The sequence below is a fragment of the Telmatherina bonti genome (genome assembly GCF_933228915.1).
Source record: "Telmatherina bonti genome assembly, chromosome: 22".
Classification (NCBI taxonomy): Eukaryota; Metazoa; Chordata; class Actinopteri; order Atheriniformes; family Telmatherinidae; genus Telmatherina; species Telmatherina bonti.
The window spans coordinates 22,776,583-22,795,617 of record NC_136631.1 but is presented as its reverse complement, the minus strand read 5'-3'; the positions used below and the strand labels follow the sequence as shown (position 1 = coordinate 22,795,617).

General features: G+C 39.3%; 2 protein-coding genes across 2 annotated transcripts; both read right to left on the bottom strand.

The window, feature by feature from the left end:
* Positions 1-4,081: 4,081 nt before the first annotated feature.
* On the bottom strand, positions 4,082-15,464 carry LOC306772217 (microtubule-associated protein 1S-like; the record flags this gene model as incomplete). Its single annotated transcript, XM_079261632.1, has 11 exons — positions 4,082-4,746; positions 5,644-5,861; positions 5,951-6,086; positions 6,350-8,841; positions 9,049-9,135; positions 9,244-9,742; positions 11,324-11,461; positions 11,821-11,903; positions 13,070-13,165; positions 15,067-15,276; positions 15,449-15,464. The coding sequence occupies 11 exons, from the start codon at positions 15,462-15,464 to the stop codon at positions 4,591-4,593; spliced, it is 4,131 nt and encodes a 1,376-aa protein (XP_079117758.1). The 3' UTR covers positions 4,082-4,590.
* Positions 15,465-16,087: 623 nt separating this feature from the next.
* Positions 16,088-16,871, bottom strand: LOC306772701 (cocaine- and amphetamine-regulated transcript protein-like; the record flags this gene model as incomplete). The annotated part of the gene is made up of 3 exons (XM_079262304.1): positions 16,088-16,195; positions 16,457-16,537; positions 16,737-16,871. The coding sequence occupies 3 exons, from the start codon at positions 16,869-16,871 to the stop codon at positions 16,088-16,090; spliced, it is 324 nt and encodes a 107-aa protein (XP_079118430.1).
* Between the last annotated feature and the right edge of the window lie 2,164 nt (positions 16,872-19,035).

Here is a 19,035-nt window from a genome sequence, read left to right as displayed (position 1 = left end):
GGTGAAGACACTTCAAACTCACCTGGAGAGAAGATATTATTACACCTTTTAAAGACATTTTAAACACTTATACTAAAGATTTAGTTTTTCTCCAATCTCCAAATTATTTGCTATTTTAGTGGTTGTTGTGAGGGCTCTACTAACTTATCGGATTGTCAGCCAATATGAGTTATAGCTACCAGTCAGTTACACACACACACACACACACACACACACACACACACACACACACACACACACACGTATATATGGAGATAGATAGATAGATAGATAGATAGATAGATAGATAGATAGATAGATAGATAGATAGATAGATAGATAGATAGATAGATAAATAGACCAGTCATACCAGACATCAACATAAGTTTCACATAAAATCAGAGCACTTAGTTAACACTTAGTTAATGCAAATGCATTAACATGTGTTTTAAAAAAACATATATTATTATTATTATATATGTTATAATATAATAATAATATTTCTAATTAGCTTCCTTTAATCTGGTTTTTTTTGTTTGGTTTTTTTTTTTGGTGAGTCACGTACCAAATTGTTAACCTGCTTCTTTTTTAAAAAAAAAAAAGTCTTAGAACAAAGAACGTGGATCTCTTCAAATACAGCAGGGACTTATTCTAAGTTCAGTTCACAGCACTGGACTCAAGAGGACAGAGCATCTCTGTTGGTCAGAGAATCGAGCACTGCATGTAGATCCAATTGTTTTTTCTTCATCTCGAATGCAGGAGACATGACTGCTGTCTAACTAATGATTGTTAGTTATATCTGGTTCTTCCTTATCTGTCACTGCGTACAGGGAGAGTTCTAGTTGAAGGACACACTAAGATAGATAAGCTCCACTAGAACCACAAGTTCAAAAGCATTCGTAGCAAAGCTAAAACAATTCAGAGCATAACCAGCTGCAACAGGAAGAATCTCATTTTCAGAAATTAACACAAGTTCTCACTTTTATACCAGAGAAATGTTTCCCAGGACAAAATGGATTTTCTTTTACACCCCAGTAACTGCATGCTTTATCTAAACAGTGGATGCAGATACATGTTTTAAAACTCACCTACAAGAGAGAAGAAAAGGTTTTTTTGTAAAATCAGCTGGCAGCTCCGAGTCTGTTCTCAGTTAACAGTAAAGCAAAAGTGAAACTGCTTTCCTATCATTCTTAGGGCTGGGCGATACGGTTTAGGTGTCGATCTGATACCAGTTAAAGTCAGGGCAAGTATCACAGATACCAAAACAGCACCAGTACTCTTTGCTTAAAATTGAACAATTATTGAATGATTTTGCCTTTAATCATTAGTCATGATTATAATCGACATTAAAAAACACGACAGATGCATTTGTCACATAAAACAACAACATCAACCAAGTAACCAAAATGAAAAAGAACTTATTTCCTTTTGTCACACACAATTCTTTCAGAAAAATAATATCAATGTCATCACAATGGTATCAAACACTACTGATACTAGCCTTGGTATTGACACTATCTATATTTGGGCGAGCAACTTAGCCCCATGTTTTTTTTTCACAGCACACTGGATTGGCCCAGGGCCAGAGTGGGACAATTCCCAGTGAACTTAGGCCCCATGTAAAGTGGCCTGATTTGATTGCTTGTCAAAAACAAAATAAATAAATTAACACGGACTCTTCATTGGCAAAATGGTATAATGGTAGGGTACTGACTGGCATCCATCCAAATTATATTTATTTATTTATTTTTATTTATTTATCATTTTCAGCATCAGCATCTTGGTTACCAAAATGAATAACAAGAAGCAAGATATGATAGCAGAGAGGACTTCTGTGTTTTATGCGACAAACCTTTATCTGAACATTGCACGGTGATGACGAGTTGAGGTTCTCTGTGTTTCTTTTTTATGGAGCTTTAATAATCATGCTCATACTACTTATTGCCAAAACATGATTCTATTATTGCAGTGATTTTTGCCTACAAATCTGTTCTTGTTCAACCCATGAGGAACATTTTGTTGAGGGAACTTTTTTATTTAATCAGTTTTTTAGTGTGTTTGAGTGATGTAAAAACTATGACAGCAAATTTTAATGCCTGATGCATCGATGTGTCAATGCCTGAAGTTTTTCCCTGAGCTCTTTATCAAAGGAGTGTTTGTGGATGTACTTCTTTTAATAAATAAATATCATTTTGTTTTTTTTTACTGCATGAGATATTTGAGGGGTCATGCTGAGCTAACCATACCTCCACAGGTGGATTGCTGCCTGAAAATTTTGGAGCTCCTCTTCAAGTTAGAGGGTCTGCTATCTGTCTTAGTTAACTTTTTCATTATTAGGTAAAGTATGAGAAGGTAGGGTTTGGTTATGACTGTGACTAGTGGTTTGTTGTAATAAACTTTGGTGGGATATGGATTTGATTGGTCAGCCATCAGAGTTTCTTTAGAGCGCCATCTTGTCTTTAGACAAGTCAAACACAAGTAACTATAAAGATGATAGGCTTTTAGACTGAAGTCAGCCAATGTTGCAACATACTCCCATGTTTCCATTATCTTTACATTCATATTTGCCCCCATGGCTAAGAATACTAATGATAATATGGTGATAAACATTCTTTATTCATACAATAAAGCCGACACATGGTTTACAAAGTGAACATCAAAAGTCATCTGTTCACTCCCACAACGCTGTCTCCACTCTTCTTCATTGCTTTGCTTTCTTTCTTCATGAATATCATGAATGAAACAACATACAGGACATTTTTTTCTTTTACATGCAGAATACATACATATGAAGTTACAATTCTCTGGCTACTGTGGGCTTCAGGCAGTTTTCACCCACAATAACCCTTCAGTCCAAATAAATCAGTCAAAATGGTGTCCTTTGCTAACAAAGGGAGAAAGTGAAATATTACATTTGTAATATTGTCTGAAATATTTTTGAGAAGAAGACAGGAAAAGGAAGATGATTGCATAAATTAAAATTACTTTAGGATAATACAAATATTTTGCAGGATTCTCAATAGTGCATCTATAACGTTACCAAAAACAAACATAAAAAACCTTTAAGATCTTTTGGACGTTGAATATAATGTGATGTTTTTTCTGTTTGGAGGCAGCATTCAAGTGCAGGAGAAAAACAACACAAAAACCTGTTGACTTCTTCTTGAATTGTCATGCTTTGGTATTAAGAAAACTTCACATGCACATTCATGTGAACCTGAAGGCAAAACTGAAGGTTTTTCATTCCTGGATATGGATTAAACATCATCCATTTAGGATTTCATATCTTGACATTACATTTAAAACATTTTGGGATACTTTGGCAGGTTCAGAAATTTAAAGAAATGTTTGCGTTATTTCAAAGAATACTTGTGGTAAAAATGGTAAATTCAGTGCTGGGATTTCTATAATAAATAAAAAAATCTATCAGTTGAATGTTGCCTGTATTTTCCTTACCACTGTCTTGTTATACTTAGTTTATTCAAGAAATAATTGCAGAACAGTAAGATAAAAATACAAGTAATGGTGACTTGATAATCTGAAAAAAAGTGTTACACTTCGTGTTTTCCATTTAATTACAGCCATTCCTTTGTTCCAGTTTCAAATTATTTTGTCCAATAAATACAATCAGATTTGTTTACAGCTGATAAAGTTTCCATGACCACCCACTGTGACTGAACTGTGACTTTACAATGTGCATAATAACATTTTAAAAACAAACTGTATGGCAACTGCATATCCACAATATAAAACCTATTTTACTTTTTTTTTTTTTTTTTAAAGAAACTATGTGATTATGGAGTTCTACAAAAGCATTAGCAGTTTGGTTTCCAATTTGCAAGAATATGAGCACTTTAAAAGGATTACAATTACAGGACAGCTCTTAATAACATGAAAGATTTAATGCTGTTAAATTTAATGTGATAATCCAATCCCTCAGATCAAGCGATTATCACCTGCTGGTGTTTGTCAGAGTCTGCACCTCTTGGATTTTTTACACAGAAGCCACATTGACACAAAACGTTTGAAAGCAGCTACAACACATAGCACAGCCGACTCATTTATGCTTACAGTGCTCACAGCAAACACCTGATCATAAACTGCAAGTGTGGATTTCTTAAAGATGAAATTTAGATTCAGTCTAATTTTAAAAAAAAAAAAAATCCTCTCAGGTAAATTAATTTTTGTTGGATTATATGCAGCAAATTTGCCCCAAGTACATAGCACAGACTACTGTCAACCATCAGTGCAAGCCTACAGGTTGTATTTAGCCTCACATATGCTTTTTAAGCTATTTTGAATAATCTACACCAATCACATGACTCTACATGTTTGCAGGCTGACATGACTTTCTTGCAGTGAAAATGTTCTCTCCTGTTTTGACCAGGGTCATAGGTTAAAAAAAGCATGCAATGCCTCCCTAAAGAGATGTGAGAATTCCTTATTAGCAAAAGAGAAATCATGACTCTTTGAGCTTCTAAAAGAAGCCCGATAAGAGTAGATTTGCCAGCAGGAGGTGTTGTTGCCACCTCACACAATCCTCTTTGTATCATCACATACATGTGTCCATCATTTAGCTTCCATTTTCCATAGTGCATCTGCCAGTCTGATTCAGAACTCTATCTTGCAGGCAGGAAAGGTCTCATCCTGCATGGCGACTGTGCTGTTTGATCCCAGAACGGTGATGTTCAGCTCACGTTGTCTGTCCAGAGTCTGCTGGTACCATTCCTGCATTGAGACCGACTCAAAGGTGGGGATGACTGTCACCTGGACATACAGAAAAGGACTTTCAGTGGGTTGTTGAGTGAGTGACTTTGTTTATCTTGTTACAATGTGCTGCTGAGAAAATCTGCATCTTGGCTCCACATGAATGTTACTTTAATATTTGTCATCTAAATATTTTTTGTTGACCAGTAGTCCAGTAATATGCCAGCAGCACTCCCCTATGGTAATATTCTTTACGTGAAGCTCAGCATAAGGGCCTGAAAAACTGCTTAGGAAGGGTTCAGAGTTTGAGGAGTTCACCCAGCTTCTGAAACTCCCCAGATACCAATCTGATGAAGTAATCACGTCCAACAGGTTCCAGAGGATGTATTGCCATTGGTAAAATGGTAAACAGATGATATCTACCAAGTGTTTGATTTATCATTTCCTGCTAAGTTGCTACTTTATTTCTGCAATACTGGTCAAGCCTTCTTGCTATTTTCTCTTTTGTTGCATTCCTGCTTCTCTCTGATCATTTTGGTCCTTGTGTTTGCTTTCTTTAGCTGTTGTTTTTGTTTCTTTGTTATTTGTTTATTTCTCACATTGCTTGTCCAAAGTCATGTTATGTTTTGAACTCCTACCGGCCTCCTATCCTGTATCTACGGTAAGTCCTTATTTTCCTGTGGAAAAATGTCACAGGCTAATGGAAACACATGTTGGCGAGCCTGCTCTGAAGGTTTCATATACAATACATTTGCTTAATTTATTAATACCACAACCACAATCCAGAATATTTAAGTAAATGCATGTGACAGAGACTCTCAGTCAGTAGGAAGAGTGCATGGTACCAGAAGAAAATAAACACAACTTGTTGACAAATAATGGAATCTGTACTTGGCTCTTCAGAGCGGCTTGCTTTGTCAGAAAACTTACCAACACTATGAATATGCATGATCCTACCTGCATAGCATCAGGCCAGGTTATCTTTCCATCCAGAAGAGCATCCAGAGTTTGCCTCATTAGCTTCTCCCGCTCTGGACTGTTGCCGCTGATGATGTAGCAGGAAGAGCGAACACACCTGAAGAAGTCCACACTGACTGTGGGAGATGAAGCTCCAGAGGGAATATAGGCCAAGTCTACGTACATGCTGACTTCCTCAGCAGAGGTGGACTTAGAGCCTGTGGCAGACAAGAGAAGGATGACAAAGTGTTTTCTGATTCCAAGACACACAATTCATTTAGGCTGAGAGAAATTGCACATCTTAAACCTGGACCAGGTGAAGATTTTGTTGATGCCGAGCGAGTGCTGGAGGAAAGCGTACGAGGAGAAGAGGTGTTCCCCTTTTGTGACTCCGCCTTGTTCCGGCTTTTCCCTGAGCTTAGTTTTTGAGGGCCGTCAACAACCTGGTGGAATGAAAGTTTGATCATTTACAAGATGATTTTTATCAATAAAAAATAGTGCTGACATGTAATTAATCTGTTTTAAAAAGTAAATTACTTCGAATCTTACAAAGATTCAGAATAAAATAGCTTAACATGATTTTATGCTATTATATTCAAAATCAAGCATTGTTGTAAAACTGATCTGTAATTTAAAGACTCTTCGTGCATCTGGCCTCAATAATACATGTGTGACACATAAAGTACAGCTCCATCATGAGACTCACCCCCATCTGTTTGCCTCGTTTGCCAGGTGCCTTTGCTCTTTTCCCGTGAGCGTCAAAATCGGACTGAGGAACTGGCATGGAAGTGTCAGGGTGAGGTGGCAGGGGAGGACTATCTCTGAGAGGGGCTGGAAGAGGGTCCGGAGGCAGAGCCTGACTGGTGTTGAGGTCACATGGAGAGTTGGATGGTTCACTACATGACTCATCCTCATCTGAGTCCAGCGCTCCATCGGCTGTGGTGGATGGGCAGTCTTCTGTGCATGGGGGAGCATTTGATTCACTGGGTGACATGTCTTTGGGGTTGTTATTGTTGCCGTGATGATGCGGCGTGAACGCTCCTCTGGAGGCCTCGTTGGCACCTGAGCTGGACTCAGGAGGTTTGAAATGCTTGAACTCACAAGGAGAAACCAAACACAGGTCCACATCATGGGCTGAGGCTTCAAAATGAAGTGTGTTGGGTACAAAAGATCTTCCCATCTCTGAACTCTGTCCAAAAGATCTGGGAGGCTTCTTCAGTGGTAAAGGCATCCCAACAAAATGGCTGCCATTGGAGTGGGTGAGATGAACACTGTCATCTCCCTCTCTCTGGCTCACGTTGGTTGGTCCCTGCTCGAAGGACATGGACAGAGACTCATCTACTTCTGTGGACTGAGGCGAGCTCACCTCTGCTGGCATCGAGTGTGTTGTTGTGGTGGTGGTGGTCAGAGAGGGAGATGGGTCGGAGGACCCATCTTTAAACGTACTTAACGGGAGGAAACTTAGATGTTTCTCTTTGGATTTTCTGTGGTTTTCTGAAGAACTTTTGGGCTGCCCCTCGCTTTGCCTGGATGACTCATTTGGGTCATGAGCGTCAGCTGAATCCTGATTACTCAGCTGTGCCTGCAGCCTGCTGAGAGTGTCCCTGTTGCACCACACATCATCGGGAGATAGACAATAAGGAGTGTGGCCTGCACTGTTTGGTCGCGAGTCAGGGGAGACCGGCTCTACAGTCTCCTCTTCAGGGCTGTTAGGAGCCTGGTTCTCAGGAGAGGACTGTGAGGGAGGGGTGTTTCTCAAAGCCCCATCCAGAAGGGTGTACTCAGTTGGGGTTATGTCTTGATGGACTTCCCACTCGTTCTTTGGTGTCTTGTCCAAGGGAAATGGGAACCCCACAACCCTTGCAGGTTTGTTCATAATTACAGGTTCTTCTGGAAGGTTTTTCTGTAAATCTACTCCTGCTTTCTCAACACTTCCAGGCATATGTTGCCCTCCATCATCACCACTTTCTGCATCCATTACCCCTGAACTATCTGCTGCTTCCTCCACTGATCTCTCAGCTGTTTCACTGCATGTTTCTTTATTCGAGCGTTTGAGAATCTTTTCGTTTCCTGACTTAATGCTTTTCTGTTTTTCTTTATCAGCCGTTTCCTCCATTTCCTTTTCCTTCTGAAGCTGGAGAAAGTCAGCTGTCATATCCTCTGGGGTGGATTGCTTGGAACCACAGGGATTCTCCTCCAGATCTTGATTCTGCATCCCAGCATATAAACACTGTGACTGCAGGGTTTCTGATCTCGCTGCAGTGTTGGATTTTGATGAATTGCTTTGTGGCAACTTGGTATTTTTGTGAACCTTCTTGCCATCATTTGCTTCCTTCCCTGATGGTTTACGAGTTTTCTTCTCTCCAGTTTTAGAATCATTCTTTGTTTCTTTTTTGAGCTTTGTTTTATTTTCATTCTTGAGTTTGGAGGGAATGCTATCTTTTTTTATCTGGCTGTTCCTGCTGTTCTCCTCTTTGTTTTCAGTCTTCTCTTTTTTCCCATCCTTGCCTGCTCCTTTCTTTGAAGAATTTTTCTCTGATGACGTTGTTTTATGTTTTATCCCTGTCTCTTTAACTTTGGTTTTATCAGGATCTCTTGCTCCAACTCCATTTAACGTCTTTCCTCTTTCTTTTGGCAGTCCATCCTTACTCTCTTCTCGATCTCCTCGCTCTTTCACTTGTTTAGATGATCCATCCTTACCCTGGGATCTGCAGCTATCCAGGCTCTCAGTCCTCATGGTCTTTTTGTCTTCTCCCAGCCTTTCAAGGTCTCCAGTAGTAACAGTAGGTTTCTGGAGGAAATCAAGCCCTTTGAGCTTCTCCAGCCCCTGTAGCAGCTTTGCCTGTGGAGTTATGCCCGGGAACAGCACCCTCACCACCTTCTCTTGAGGGCAGGCTGGATGCCAAACAAGAAGCGCTGTAACTGAGGCCAGGGCGGTGAGAGGAAGTGTTTGGGATTTGGATGCTGATGATATGCCATCAGGCCAGTTTTGCATGAATGTCTCATAATCCTGGCTGGTTTTGCCTGGGTTGAGGATGTATAAATCCAGCTGTCCCACTCCCATCTTTTGAAATAGGGTCAGCGGCTTGATCTGGACTCCTTGTGGTCGAAACAATGGTTGTGGCCTGATATCTAACTTCTTTAAAAGCTGTAGGGTGGTGGCCGCCTGCTGTGTACTCTTCAATTCCTTGTACACACCTGACAGGAGAAAAGGATAACCTTATTTTACCATAACATTACAAGTTGCTCGTATCACTTTACTTTGTGTTTTTATAAGGGAGAGGCATTTTCTGCATATGAGAAAGTTTAGAGTAGAAAGAGATTTGGTTGAGGTTGTATTTTTCTGTTTGTCTTCTTTACATTTGCACTGCGTGGCATAGCTGCAGGATTCAATGCATGACTCACAAGGCTGTTGTTCCACCTGCAACCTGCTGGGGGCGTTAAAGAACACAACTCCAAGCTCTGGAGAGATGAGCCTCTTAGACAAGTCATCTGTAATGAAAAAAACAAAGCAAACAGAAACACACAATGCACAAATATGAAACGTGTAACAGTAGCAACATTATCGTATTTTGTCCCCATATACGTTTATTTTCTTGCCTTTGACATCAGCACTCAGCTCCTTCTCTGCCACCTTCCTCTCCAGGAAGGAAATGACTCCTGGGAGGTTCTCTGTCCCGACGTGCGTCAACAAGACTGCATCCACCCGGTCAAGGTGGCGAACCAGCTTCCAGAAACAGGCCTGAGAGTCTGAACCCCCATCCACCAGCACCGTGAAGCCGTTGACAGCAAAGAAGGCACAGTCGCCACGACCGGCAGGAAACACATAGCAGCAGGGGCGGGACAACTTGAGGAAACCCACAGTGGTTGGAGGTGGCAGGAGGTCAAAGGGGGAAGTGGGGCAAATGGTGCCAGAAATGAGGGATGTGAATTCCCCCAGAGACTCCATGGCAGGAAGCACCTCTGGGGGGTTGATATGAAGAGTGAAAGGAACCTCCAGGGGGCGATTTCCCAAAAGTGTCTTCCTCCACTGGCTGCTGTTGGGACAGCTGAGGGTCAGATTGAGCTTTGTGGAGGTAGAGCTCTCCTGAGCAACGAACTGAAGAAAGAGATGTTTGTCAATATATGAACAAGGACATCTTTCATTTATATTTTGCAACAGCATAAACCCAGTGAAGATTTAAAGAGCAACTTAAAGGACTTCATAGGCATAACAAGGATTATTTTATGCATTTCAGCCTGATTTGTGTCGTCATTTGTGTCTGACTCAACAATGTAAGAGAACGTGGCTTCTACTATAACATTTAGTAAAATAATTTATGCTCATATTTAGTGTAGAGCCTCTCAAAGGCATCAAAGTCGGCAGTAAAATAAACCTTGCCTAAATAAATAATTTGTAAAAGAAAATGTTTACTGTTTAAATGTGACTTTTAAAATGTGCACCTTCAAGCCAAGATATTACTGTTAACTCTTCACTGTGCCTTTTTTCTCTGTCATTTAAACCATCTTTGCACTGCAGATCACCAGTGGAGCAGCAGGAACATTTAAGGAAAAAGTCTTAAAAAAATATTGAGGAAATAAACATTATCACGGGCTGCACGGTGGCATGGCGGTTAGCACTGTGGCCTCACAGCAAGAAGGTCGCTGGGCCGAGGTTTGGACAGTGGTCTTTCTGTGTGGAGTTTGCATGTTCTCCCCGTGTATGTGTGGGTTCTCTCCGGGTACACCGGCTTTCTCCCACCGTCCAAAGGACATGCATGTTAAGTTAATTGGTTATTCTAAATTGCCCATCGGAGTGAGTTTGAGTGGTTGTTTGTCTCTGTGTGGCCCTGCTACAAACTGGCAAGCTGTCCAGGGTGTACCCTGCCTTTCGCCCAAAGACTGCTGGGATAGGCTCCAGTTTGCCTGTAAACCTTCATAGGATTAAGTGGTCAGGATGAATGAATGAATAAACATTATCACCTGCAAATAAAGTTAAATTTAGCTGGTTGTGCTTTAACTTTTGTTGACTTTTGTGCTTAAATCGGTTCTATGATCTTAAAATTTGAAGGTATCTCTAATTTCAAAGAGTGTAAAAAGAGCTGCAGTCTCGGTTCTTTAAACGCGCGAATGAGATGGGGAAAAAGTCAGAATGAGAATTTTACTTGTCTTTTTTGTGTTCACTCAAAGACCTAATATTAAAGGGTGCAGTCATTTGACATTGCAGGAGAGCTAAGAGAGTTATTTATACCAAGTCCCTGTATACAGGGACACAGTCCCTGATCATGACCTATGACTACAGTTTCAAGCAGTGCAGAAGATAAAACACTGAAATACAGCTGGAGCCAGCAGAGTGACCTCACAGGCGAAACAATCTGACCTTGTATTCCTCTTCTACTACACAAAGTATGACATAATACAAAGCTGAAGAATAATAAAGTTACATAGTTCAGATTTTCCACAGCAAATACATTTTAGTCATACCTTCCAGCCTTCTCTCTTATGTGACCCCCACTGTCTTCAAAACTTAAACTGTGACACTTTTTTATCTTTTCTCAAAGTTTGCACATTTTAGTTTCTGTTAGCAAACATTTGGATTTAAACCCAAGTCTTCAAGCTTCATTTCCCGGTAGTCCCTTTTACAAAATTAGATTTTGCCCACTGATGCAGCATTTGCAGTAAAGGTTCTATAAAAACACACCTGCTCTGTTAGTATTTGTTTCAGCTGATGTGGTGAAAACAATCCTCTGTGAAACAGAAGGTCTCCACTTTCCTCCACACTCAGGCCTGCTAAGATCAACAGCTTATGAGCCGATTCCCTGGACAGCAGAGCAAACACCTGACCACAGAACAGAGATGGAGAAAACTGAAATGTCACTTCTCAAAAAGACAAGAGTTGGGAAACTGGAGGTCAAAATACATGGACAAATGAACGAGTAGCAAACTGACAAGGTTTATTAAGTTTTGTATTGTTAGTCAGACAAAAACATTAATCATCACAAGGTTCTGTGAAGCTGCAGTAATAATAATTCACTATTTGGCATGAAAATTATGCTATAAATTATTTGTAAGTCTTACAATCACATAACAAAATTATAGTATATATTTATTCAGAATATAATTATATTTATTTGACACTATCTGAAGATTGTAATGTTAAATGTTTCCTGCTATGTTTCAGATCTCATCATCCCTCACCTCTGAATGAGCCTGTTCTTGAGATGGACTAATGAGTACCTGAGTGTCCAACACTCGGGTACAGTGGCGCAAACACTTCTGGCCTGAGGAGGCAGAGAGGAAAAAACTTGAAAGAGAAAGACATAGAGACAGAAAGCCAAGGAAAAGCAAGATGAGGAGAGTCAGAGCTGAAGGAAAGAAGCTAACAGATTCAGGTAGGGAGCAATAAGAAGTCAAAGAGAAATGAACTTGAATGAATGATTGAGTCACTCTGAAAAAAGGAGGAGAAGGAAGAAGAGTGGAACAGCTGAGTCAGATGGACTGTCTGCAGAAGAGGGGCCAGGTTCACTGAAATCCAGTCTGACAACTGGATGAGCTTCTAAAGCCACAGGGGCTGATGAAAACATGCATTCAGCACCAATCAAATCTTGTAATCAGTAATATTCTATGTATATGATGGCATGTTATATGACTAATGCAAAACTCAAACTGTCAAAAGAATTTGACAAGACCTTTCACTTTCTTGCTGCTTGGCAAACCTTTTGATTTATCATGTTGAATATGAGGCCAGCACCAGATTTGGTATGTTTTGCATACAGACTGGAAATACAATAACTAAATTTGTGTTTTAACACATTTTAGTGATATTTGTGAGACAAGAATTTGAATAAAGCCAAGACACCTTCTTCTTTCAGCAGCTTCTGGTTTCATCTATATATTACAGTAAAAGCATCAGTGTCATTGAGCTGGTCCTCACTAGTGGTAAGAAATCAAAATAAATTTATTTCCAAAAAACTCACCTCTTGTCTTTTTCCACTCACTTTAGGACTTACTATTTAGAGGCAACCTCATTCTTTCTGGGTCCCATTCTGGACAATTAAGAATTTAAAATGTCTATTTGTGACTGTCCTCAGCCGTCTCAGGCTGTCCATGCTAAAGAGGCTTTTATATCCAAGCACAGAGAAAAAGACGCTGCACCACGTGGTGCCAGATTCCCATTGTTTCTGTCCTAAGGGCCCACCCATGTTTAACAATTGCTGAACGGCTTCTCCACTTTCCTTCCTTCCCCTGTGACCCTCAGATGACTATAGTGGAATGCTAACATGGCAACCACAGTTTTGTGTGTCTGTGTGTGTGTGTGTGTGTGTGTGTGTGTGTGTGTGTGTGTGTGTGTGTGTGTGTGTGTGTGTGTGTGTGTGTGTGTGTGTGTGTGCCTGTGTGTGTGTTTGTGTGCTTGAAAGAGCGCTTCGATTAAAGTAAAGATTCTTACCTGCACCCTTAAAACATGCCGTGTGATGGGAGAGGAATTCTTGGAGATAGAGGCTTAGGTTACAGGATTTTAGGTCCACGTCCCAGGACCGAATACCTGAAGGCATCGAAGATAAGCAATCTCAGCAGCTGCATTGTCATATCAACCTTTACAGAGTTCAACTTTTCAAACTTTCCAAGAACAAACAGTGAGGATGGTATGTTATATTGAGATTGCTGAAATTTCTCACCCACTTTAAATGGAAACATGTTACTAAAATAGTAAATGCATTCATCAAACGCACAGTTAGATTTTATTTCAAAATTAAATGTATTCATTGTTTTATTTTAAATCATGTTATAAAAATACTGATTATACCAGTGTAGGCATATTTGGTCCTCTCGAGCTGCAGTCCTGCCGTTTTTTCATGTTTCCTTGCTCCAAAACATGTATTTACTTTGGTTGAATCCAAAATGAATTCAACCACTTATAAAGTTCTACTCAAGTACTAATTCAGTTGAATTAGGTATATCATAACAGTGAAACAGGCAAAAACCTGCGGGATTCTCTACAACCTAACTTGCCGACCCCTGTGTTATACTCTACCCCTGCTTGTATCTGGATTATTTAAGTTTTTTGTTGTTGTTGTTGTCTTTTGTCAAGAATGAAATAAATAAAAACTAAACTAAACTAAATGTAAACTTCTACTATCAGTCTAATTCTGCCCATCTGCTATTTGAAGACTTAATTTGCTTTAAAGACCTTTATGAATGTGTATAGAGAGAATGGTTCATGATCTAATGTGTTTTGATTCTCTTTCCATACATAAAAGGTGCACAGAAGAAGAAATCAGTTTTGTGATGCTCTGAATGCATCATATGGACATTTAAAACAATTCTGGTGGTTGATCAATTGGGATATTGTCTGGTATAGTGTGAAAGATAGCCAGAAATTTACATAACAGTTGGTAGAAACAGCATCATGTGCATTATTCTTCTCTAGTTTATGCAAAGAAATAAAAATACTTTATTTCATTCAAGAGGAAAATTACAAGACAACCTTTTAACCACCTTTACAAATTCTTGCTAAAACTAGTATGTTTTTTTTTTTTTTTTTTTTTTATCATCAAACATCCTTTGTAGAAATATTGCCTTTTTTTAAAAACATGTTTATGATGAACTGCAAGGAAAACAGGTTAATATCAGACTAAATAAATGATCCAGTGAGCCTGTATGGACTCAAAAGGATAGGTTTTATACTCAGATTAAGATAAAAGAATCACATATTTCAAGCTGTATTATTTAGATATCTAATAGAATAACAGATATCAATGTATGATAAAAAAAAAATATAATTTAGCAGAAGCCTTTTCTGAGATTATTCATAACATTCACATCAAAGCAACTGAAAAGGCTCCATTTTTTTCTTGGCTTATAAAAAGTTGATGACATTTTGGAAGTCATAAAGCAAAATGTCTTTCTTAATCTCCTCCTCTGCACATGTTTTTATCTCACTGTTTCTACAGTTTTATGAGGTAGAAGCGCCTCAGTCAGACTCTGGCTTTAAATCAGCAAAGTGGGCCGTAATGGATCATTACAGCCATGCAGTCTACTTGGATCTCTTTAACCACAGATACTGCTGTGCATAAATACACATAGGTTAATGGAACACTGTTGACAAGTGGCTGTATGTACTGGCTGAGTACCTCCATGCATTTCCCCAAAAGCACATCGTTGCATAACGACAGACTCAGGCGAAAGACGAACCAGACTGTTTTTAATTATAAAGCAACCGGAGGGATGATGAAGGGATGCTGATGAGTCTCTCCAGATGACGCATCCACGGTCCACAGGGTTGAACAAAATTAAATAAACACTGCAATGTGGCAGATGTATCATACCTGCTGATGATTTAAACGATGATCATTTAAAAGCTTGCTCCCCCCCTCCCCAGCATCCAAACACACAATAACTGCATGCATACAGCGTCGTGTCTGATGCGGGTTGAGCTGCACCTACCTCGTTCGATCTCCCTGCTGATGTGGTCCGTCTGTCTGAGGCGAGCTGTCCGTCCAACAATGATAAGCAGGGAGTATTTGTGGAGGCTGTAGTCGATGGATGCGGTGGCAGCGCGACTCAGATCCTCCTGGACCTCCCTATCCGACACCCGGCTGGACGCCATGTTGGAAACTAGCACTCTGGTGATGTCATCGACAAGGCTGACAGCGCCTTTTATTTCATACAGAGATGACCATAGACACGACAACCAATGTGCAGGAATGCAGCATATCAATGTTTCTGACAAAGGCTTTTATTTCATACAGAGATGACCATAGACACGACAGCCACTGTGCAGGAAAGCAGCATAGTGACTGTAAAGGAAGGAACTGAATAAGGATACCTGGAGAAGTGATCATATGCCCATCAATGCCCTTCACTGAAGTGTTCTGATTCAATTAAAAAGCTGAATGAAATGCTTTTTTTCAAGACGCCCCGCTTTTTAGAAGAAAAATTGTGCAGCTAAGAGACGTTCGAAACTTTATTGTTGTTGTTGTTTTTTTAAATTCACCATACAAATCTCTTTTGTTCCAGATACAGACCAAAGTTCCCAAAAAGGCTAAACAAACTCAAATCAACATATGAGATAAGAATAACAAACAACAAACGTATATTTGTGACAAAAAAAATTACATTTAAAAAGTGTCTCATGCGATTCTGAAATCTCATTCATATTAAAGGAAGCTGACAACCCTGCAACACGATAAACACTTAAATGAAAAAAGATGCACATAGACTACATCATTACAACAATTTATAAATGAAAATACTACTACTACTACTACTAGTACTGCTACTACTACTACTACTACTACTAATAATAATAATAATAATAATAATAATAATAATAATATTGTAGCATTAAGCTTATTGAAAAACAACGAAAGAGCCTAGATTTCCTGTCATTCCTCACATAAAGCATTTTCAACTCTTCTAACCATTAAACTCCATCTTCATTTCTTGCTGCCCTTTTTTTTTTATTTTACAAACATTTGAGGACGTAAAAGTTGCAGGAAGTCCCTCGAGGACAGCTGCACAGAGTGCCGATACGGGCACCTTTACGCACGGCACACGGCTCCCCAGCGTCGCACTGAAATGACAATAAATTCAGTTCAGAATAAAACTTCTAGTTGATGTCTTCTTCTTCTTCTTCTTCTTCTTCTTCTTCTTCTTCTTCTTCTTCTTCTTCTTTTTGTTGTTATATTACAAATTTTTAGCCTGTGACATAATTTAAAGTGCAAGATGGCTTTCCGTTTCAGGGTGTGCATCTCCAAAAGTCTTTACCATTTCTTTCATAATGAAAAGTAATAAAATACCACATGTGTTTCTTGCTGTGTGGTGTTTTACATACCGAAGGCAACCAGCCAAGCTTCTTCTCTGAGGGCATCTCTTTGTTTCTTAGCTTTTCCAAAACTTCTTGTAAAGCATCGATCTGCGTAAATAAATAAATAAACTCACAATTTTAAACATTTAAACTCCCCATTTCTCGTTGTCTCTCGAGAACCGAAGACGAACCGAGGACAATTTTTTTATTCGAACTTTACAAGTCAACTTCTCAGGTATTTGTTAGTATTGTCCACAAACCTTCTACTAGACACATCACAACCCCACGTTTCCCCCTCATATCTCACCAGGTCTCTCTCCTGTTGGGTTTTCAAGGAGAAATCTAAAGAGCGCGTCTCCATCGAGGAGTCCTCGGCACGTGCCAGCCACAGGTAGGCGCACCAGCAGGTGACCGCGAGGAGGAGAGTCTGCGCGCTGACCATGGTGCTGAAAAACGAATTGAAGTCCTTCTCTGCAGAGGGTGTAGATGAATAGGAGGTGATGAATAGAAGTGGACAGTCTTCTGTCCAGAGAAGCTGCCTTTATAGGTGCTTTCCAGAGACTGCTGACATCAACTAGCCTCTGAAATATTTATGCCAACCTTGCCATCCGTGGCATTACACTTCACCTTTGTACCTTTGACTGATTAGCACTACCGGATGAAATCCAAACTGGTTAAAGGTGGGTTTACATTTCACGAGGCTTGATAGTCCCCATAGAAATTAAATTGAAAAAGTCATGAGCTTTTTTGGGGCTTTTTTTTCACAATTTGAGTAGAAACCAATTGGTTTCCCATCAAACCAGTTATTCTTTTCTTTATTTCTATACTGCTGCATCAATGCAAAGTGATTCTTCTGTTAAAATACTGTATCTGGCTCACCGATGAGTCATTTTGATGAATCATAACCAGGTTGAGAGCTCAACCATAAGAGCTTCACATAACACAATGAAGTTGTCAAACATGAAGAATAAAATTGTTTGAGCCTATAAAACAATGACTTACTGATAGATGGATTCTTTTCTCATGGCTTTCTCCCAGCTTTCTTTATTCTGGTCTGACTGTGAGCAAACTTCTGATCTTGCCACGTTTCAATTAACTCAGGTCACAGATTCACCTGCATTGACATCAATATGTAATCAAAGTCCAATTTCCTTCTGCAGTGATAACCTTGACTCATACCACCTAAGGTGAGCGCATTTTTGTGTGAGAGAGAAATGCACACCAAACATGTCAGATACCCCAAAATCAAACGTATCACATTACTACCACGCTGGCCATACTTGTTAACTAGACAGCAACTGAAAATGTGACCAAGCTGTGATTTATTCAGAGTCACTGAATGCTAATATTTTCTGTACATTTGTCTCAAACAAGAAATAGAAAAATCACAATAACTCACTCAGTCAGTTGAATTTATTGGTTGCATGACTGATGACTTGTAAGGCGAAAAGAGCACAAGATCACTAATCTCTGAATCACTGTGAGGGAAAAAGTCAAATAAATCAATAGATAAAGTATTGTTAACATTTGTAGGTTTGGCATTGCCTTTCCACACGGTAAATTTAGAATCCTGATAGACAAGAGTTTTGAGAGCTTTATTGGCAAACCTCTGTTGATGAAAGAAAACCCATATGTCAATGACATAACATGGAACTACTAAAAGTAATATAGAATAAAGAAAAAATGGAAAATTAACCAACAAAAATCAGGAAAAAAAAAAAAGTTTTTTAATTGATATTCAACTGAATTATTAAAAAAAAAAAAAACTGATGAAAGAAAAAATATCAGCACACTTCATTTTTTATTTTGTTGCACAACCTTTTGAGGTATTCATTCCAATCAAACTATTGCTATCCTGTTAATGAGAACGTTGCAATAAAAAAGACAACAAGCATTTTGGCCAACTCCTCACAAGCGAACTGTTTCAACGGTCTCAGGTTTGAAGATACTTCAGTTCCTTCCACAGAAGTTCAGTGACATTTCTAACAGGAACAGAAGACCATTTCAGTATTGTCCAGTGTTTTAGAGGACCCATGACCTGCAACAGAGACAGCACTTTCTGAAACAAGGCAGCTTATTTTGCTCCAGAATGTTTTGATAGTTTTGAGAATTCATTGTACCACAAACAGATTCAAGACACCATGTGCCAGATGAAACAAAACATCCCCAAAACATAACCGAGCAGCCTCCATGTTTTGCAGTAGTGACAATGTTCTTTTCTTGACGTGTACAATTAAAATTGATGTGAAGACAGAGCTGATATGCTTTGCAAAATGGCTCCAGTTTGTCTCATTTGTCCAGAGGACATTCACCCAGAAAGTTTGTAGCTTGTCAATATGAATTGTGGTAAATTCCAGTCTCGCTTTTCAACAGTAATGTCCTCCTTCTTAGTCTCTCATGAAGTCCACTTTGACTCAAACAGCAGCAGATGTTGACCCACTCTGTTTGTTTTTTTGTTTGTTTGTTTGTTATGTACTTTTCCCGTTGGAGTTCATCTTTAATGTCTTTGGAAGTTATTTTGGGCTCTTCGGTTATTTTAATGCCACCTCAATTTGTTATCAGTTTTGGTCTTCAAACACGTCCAGGAAGGCTGGGTACAATCCTGT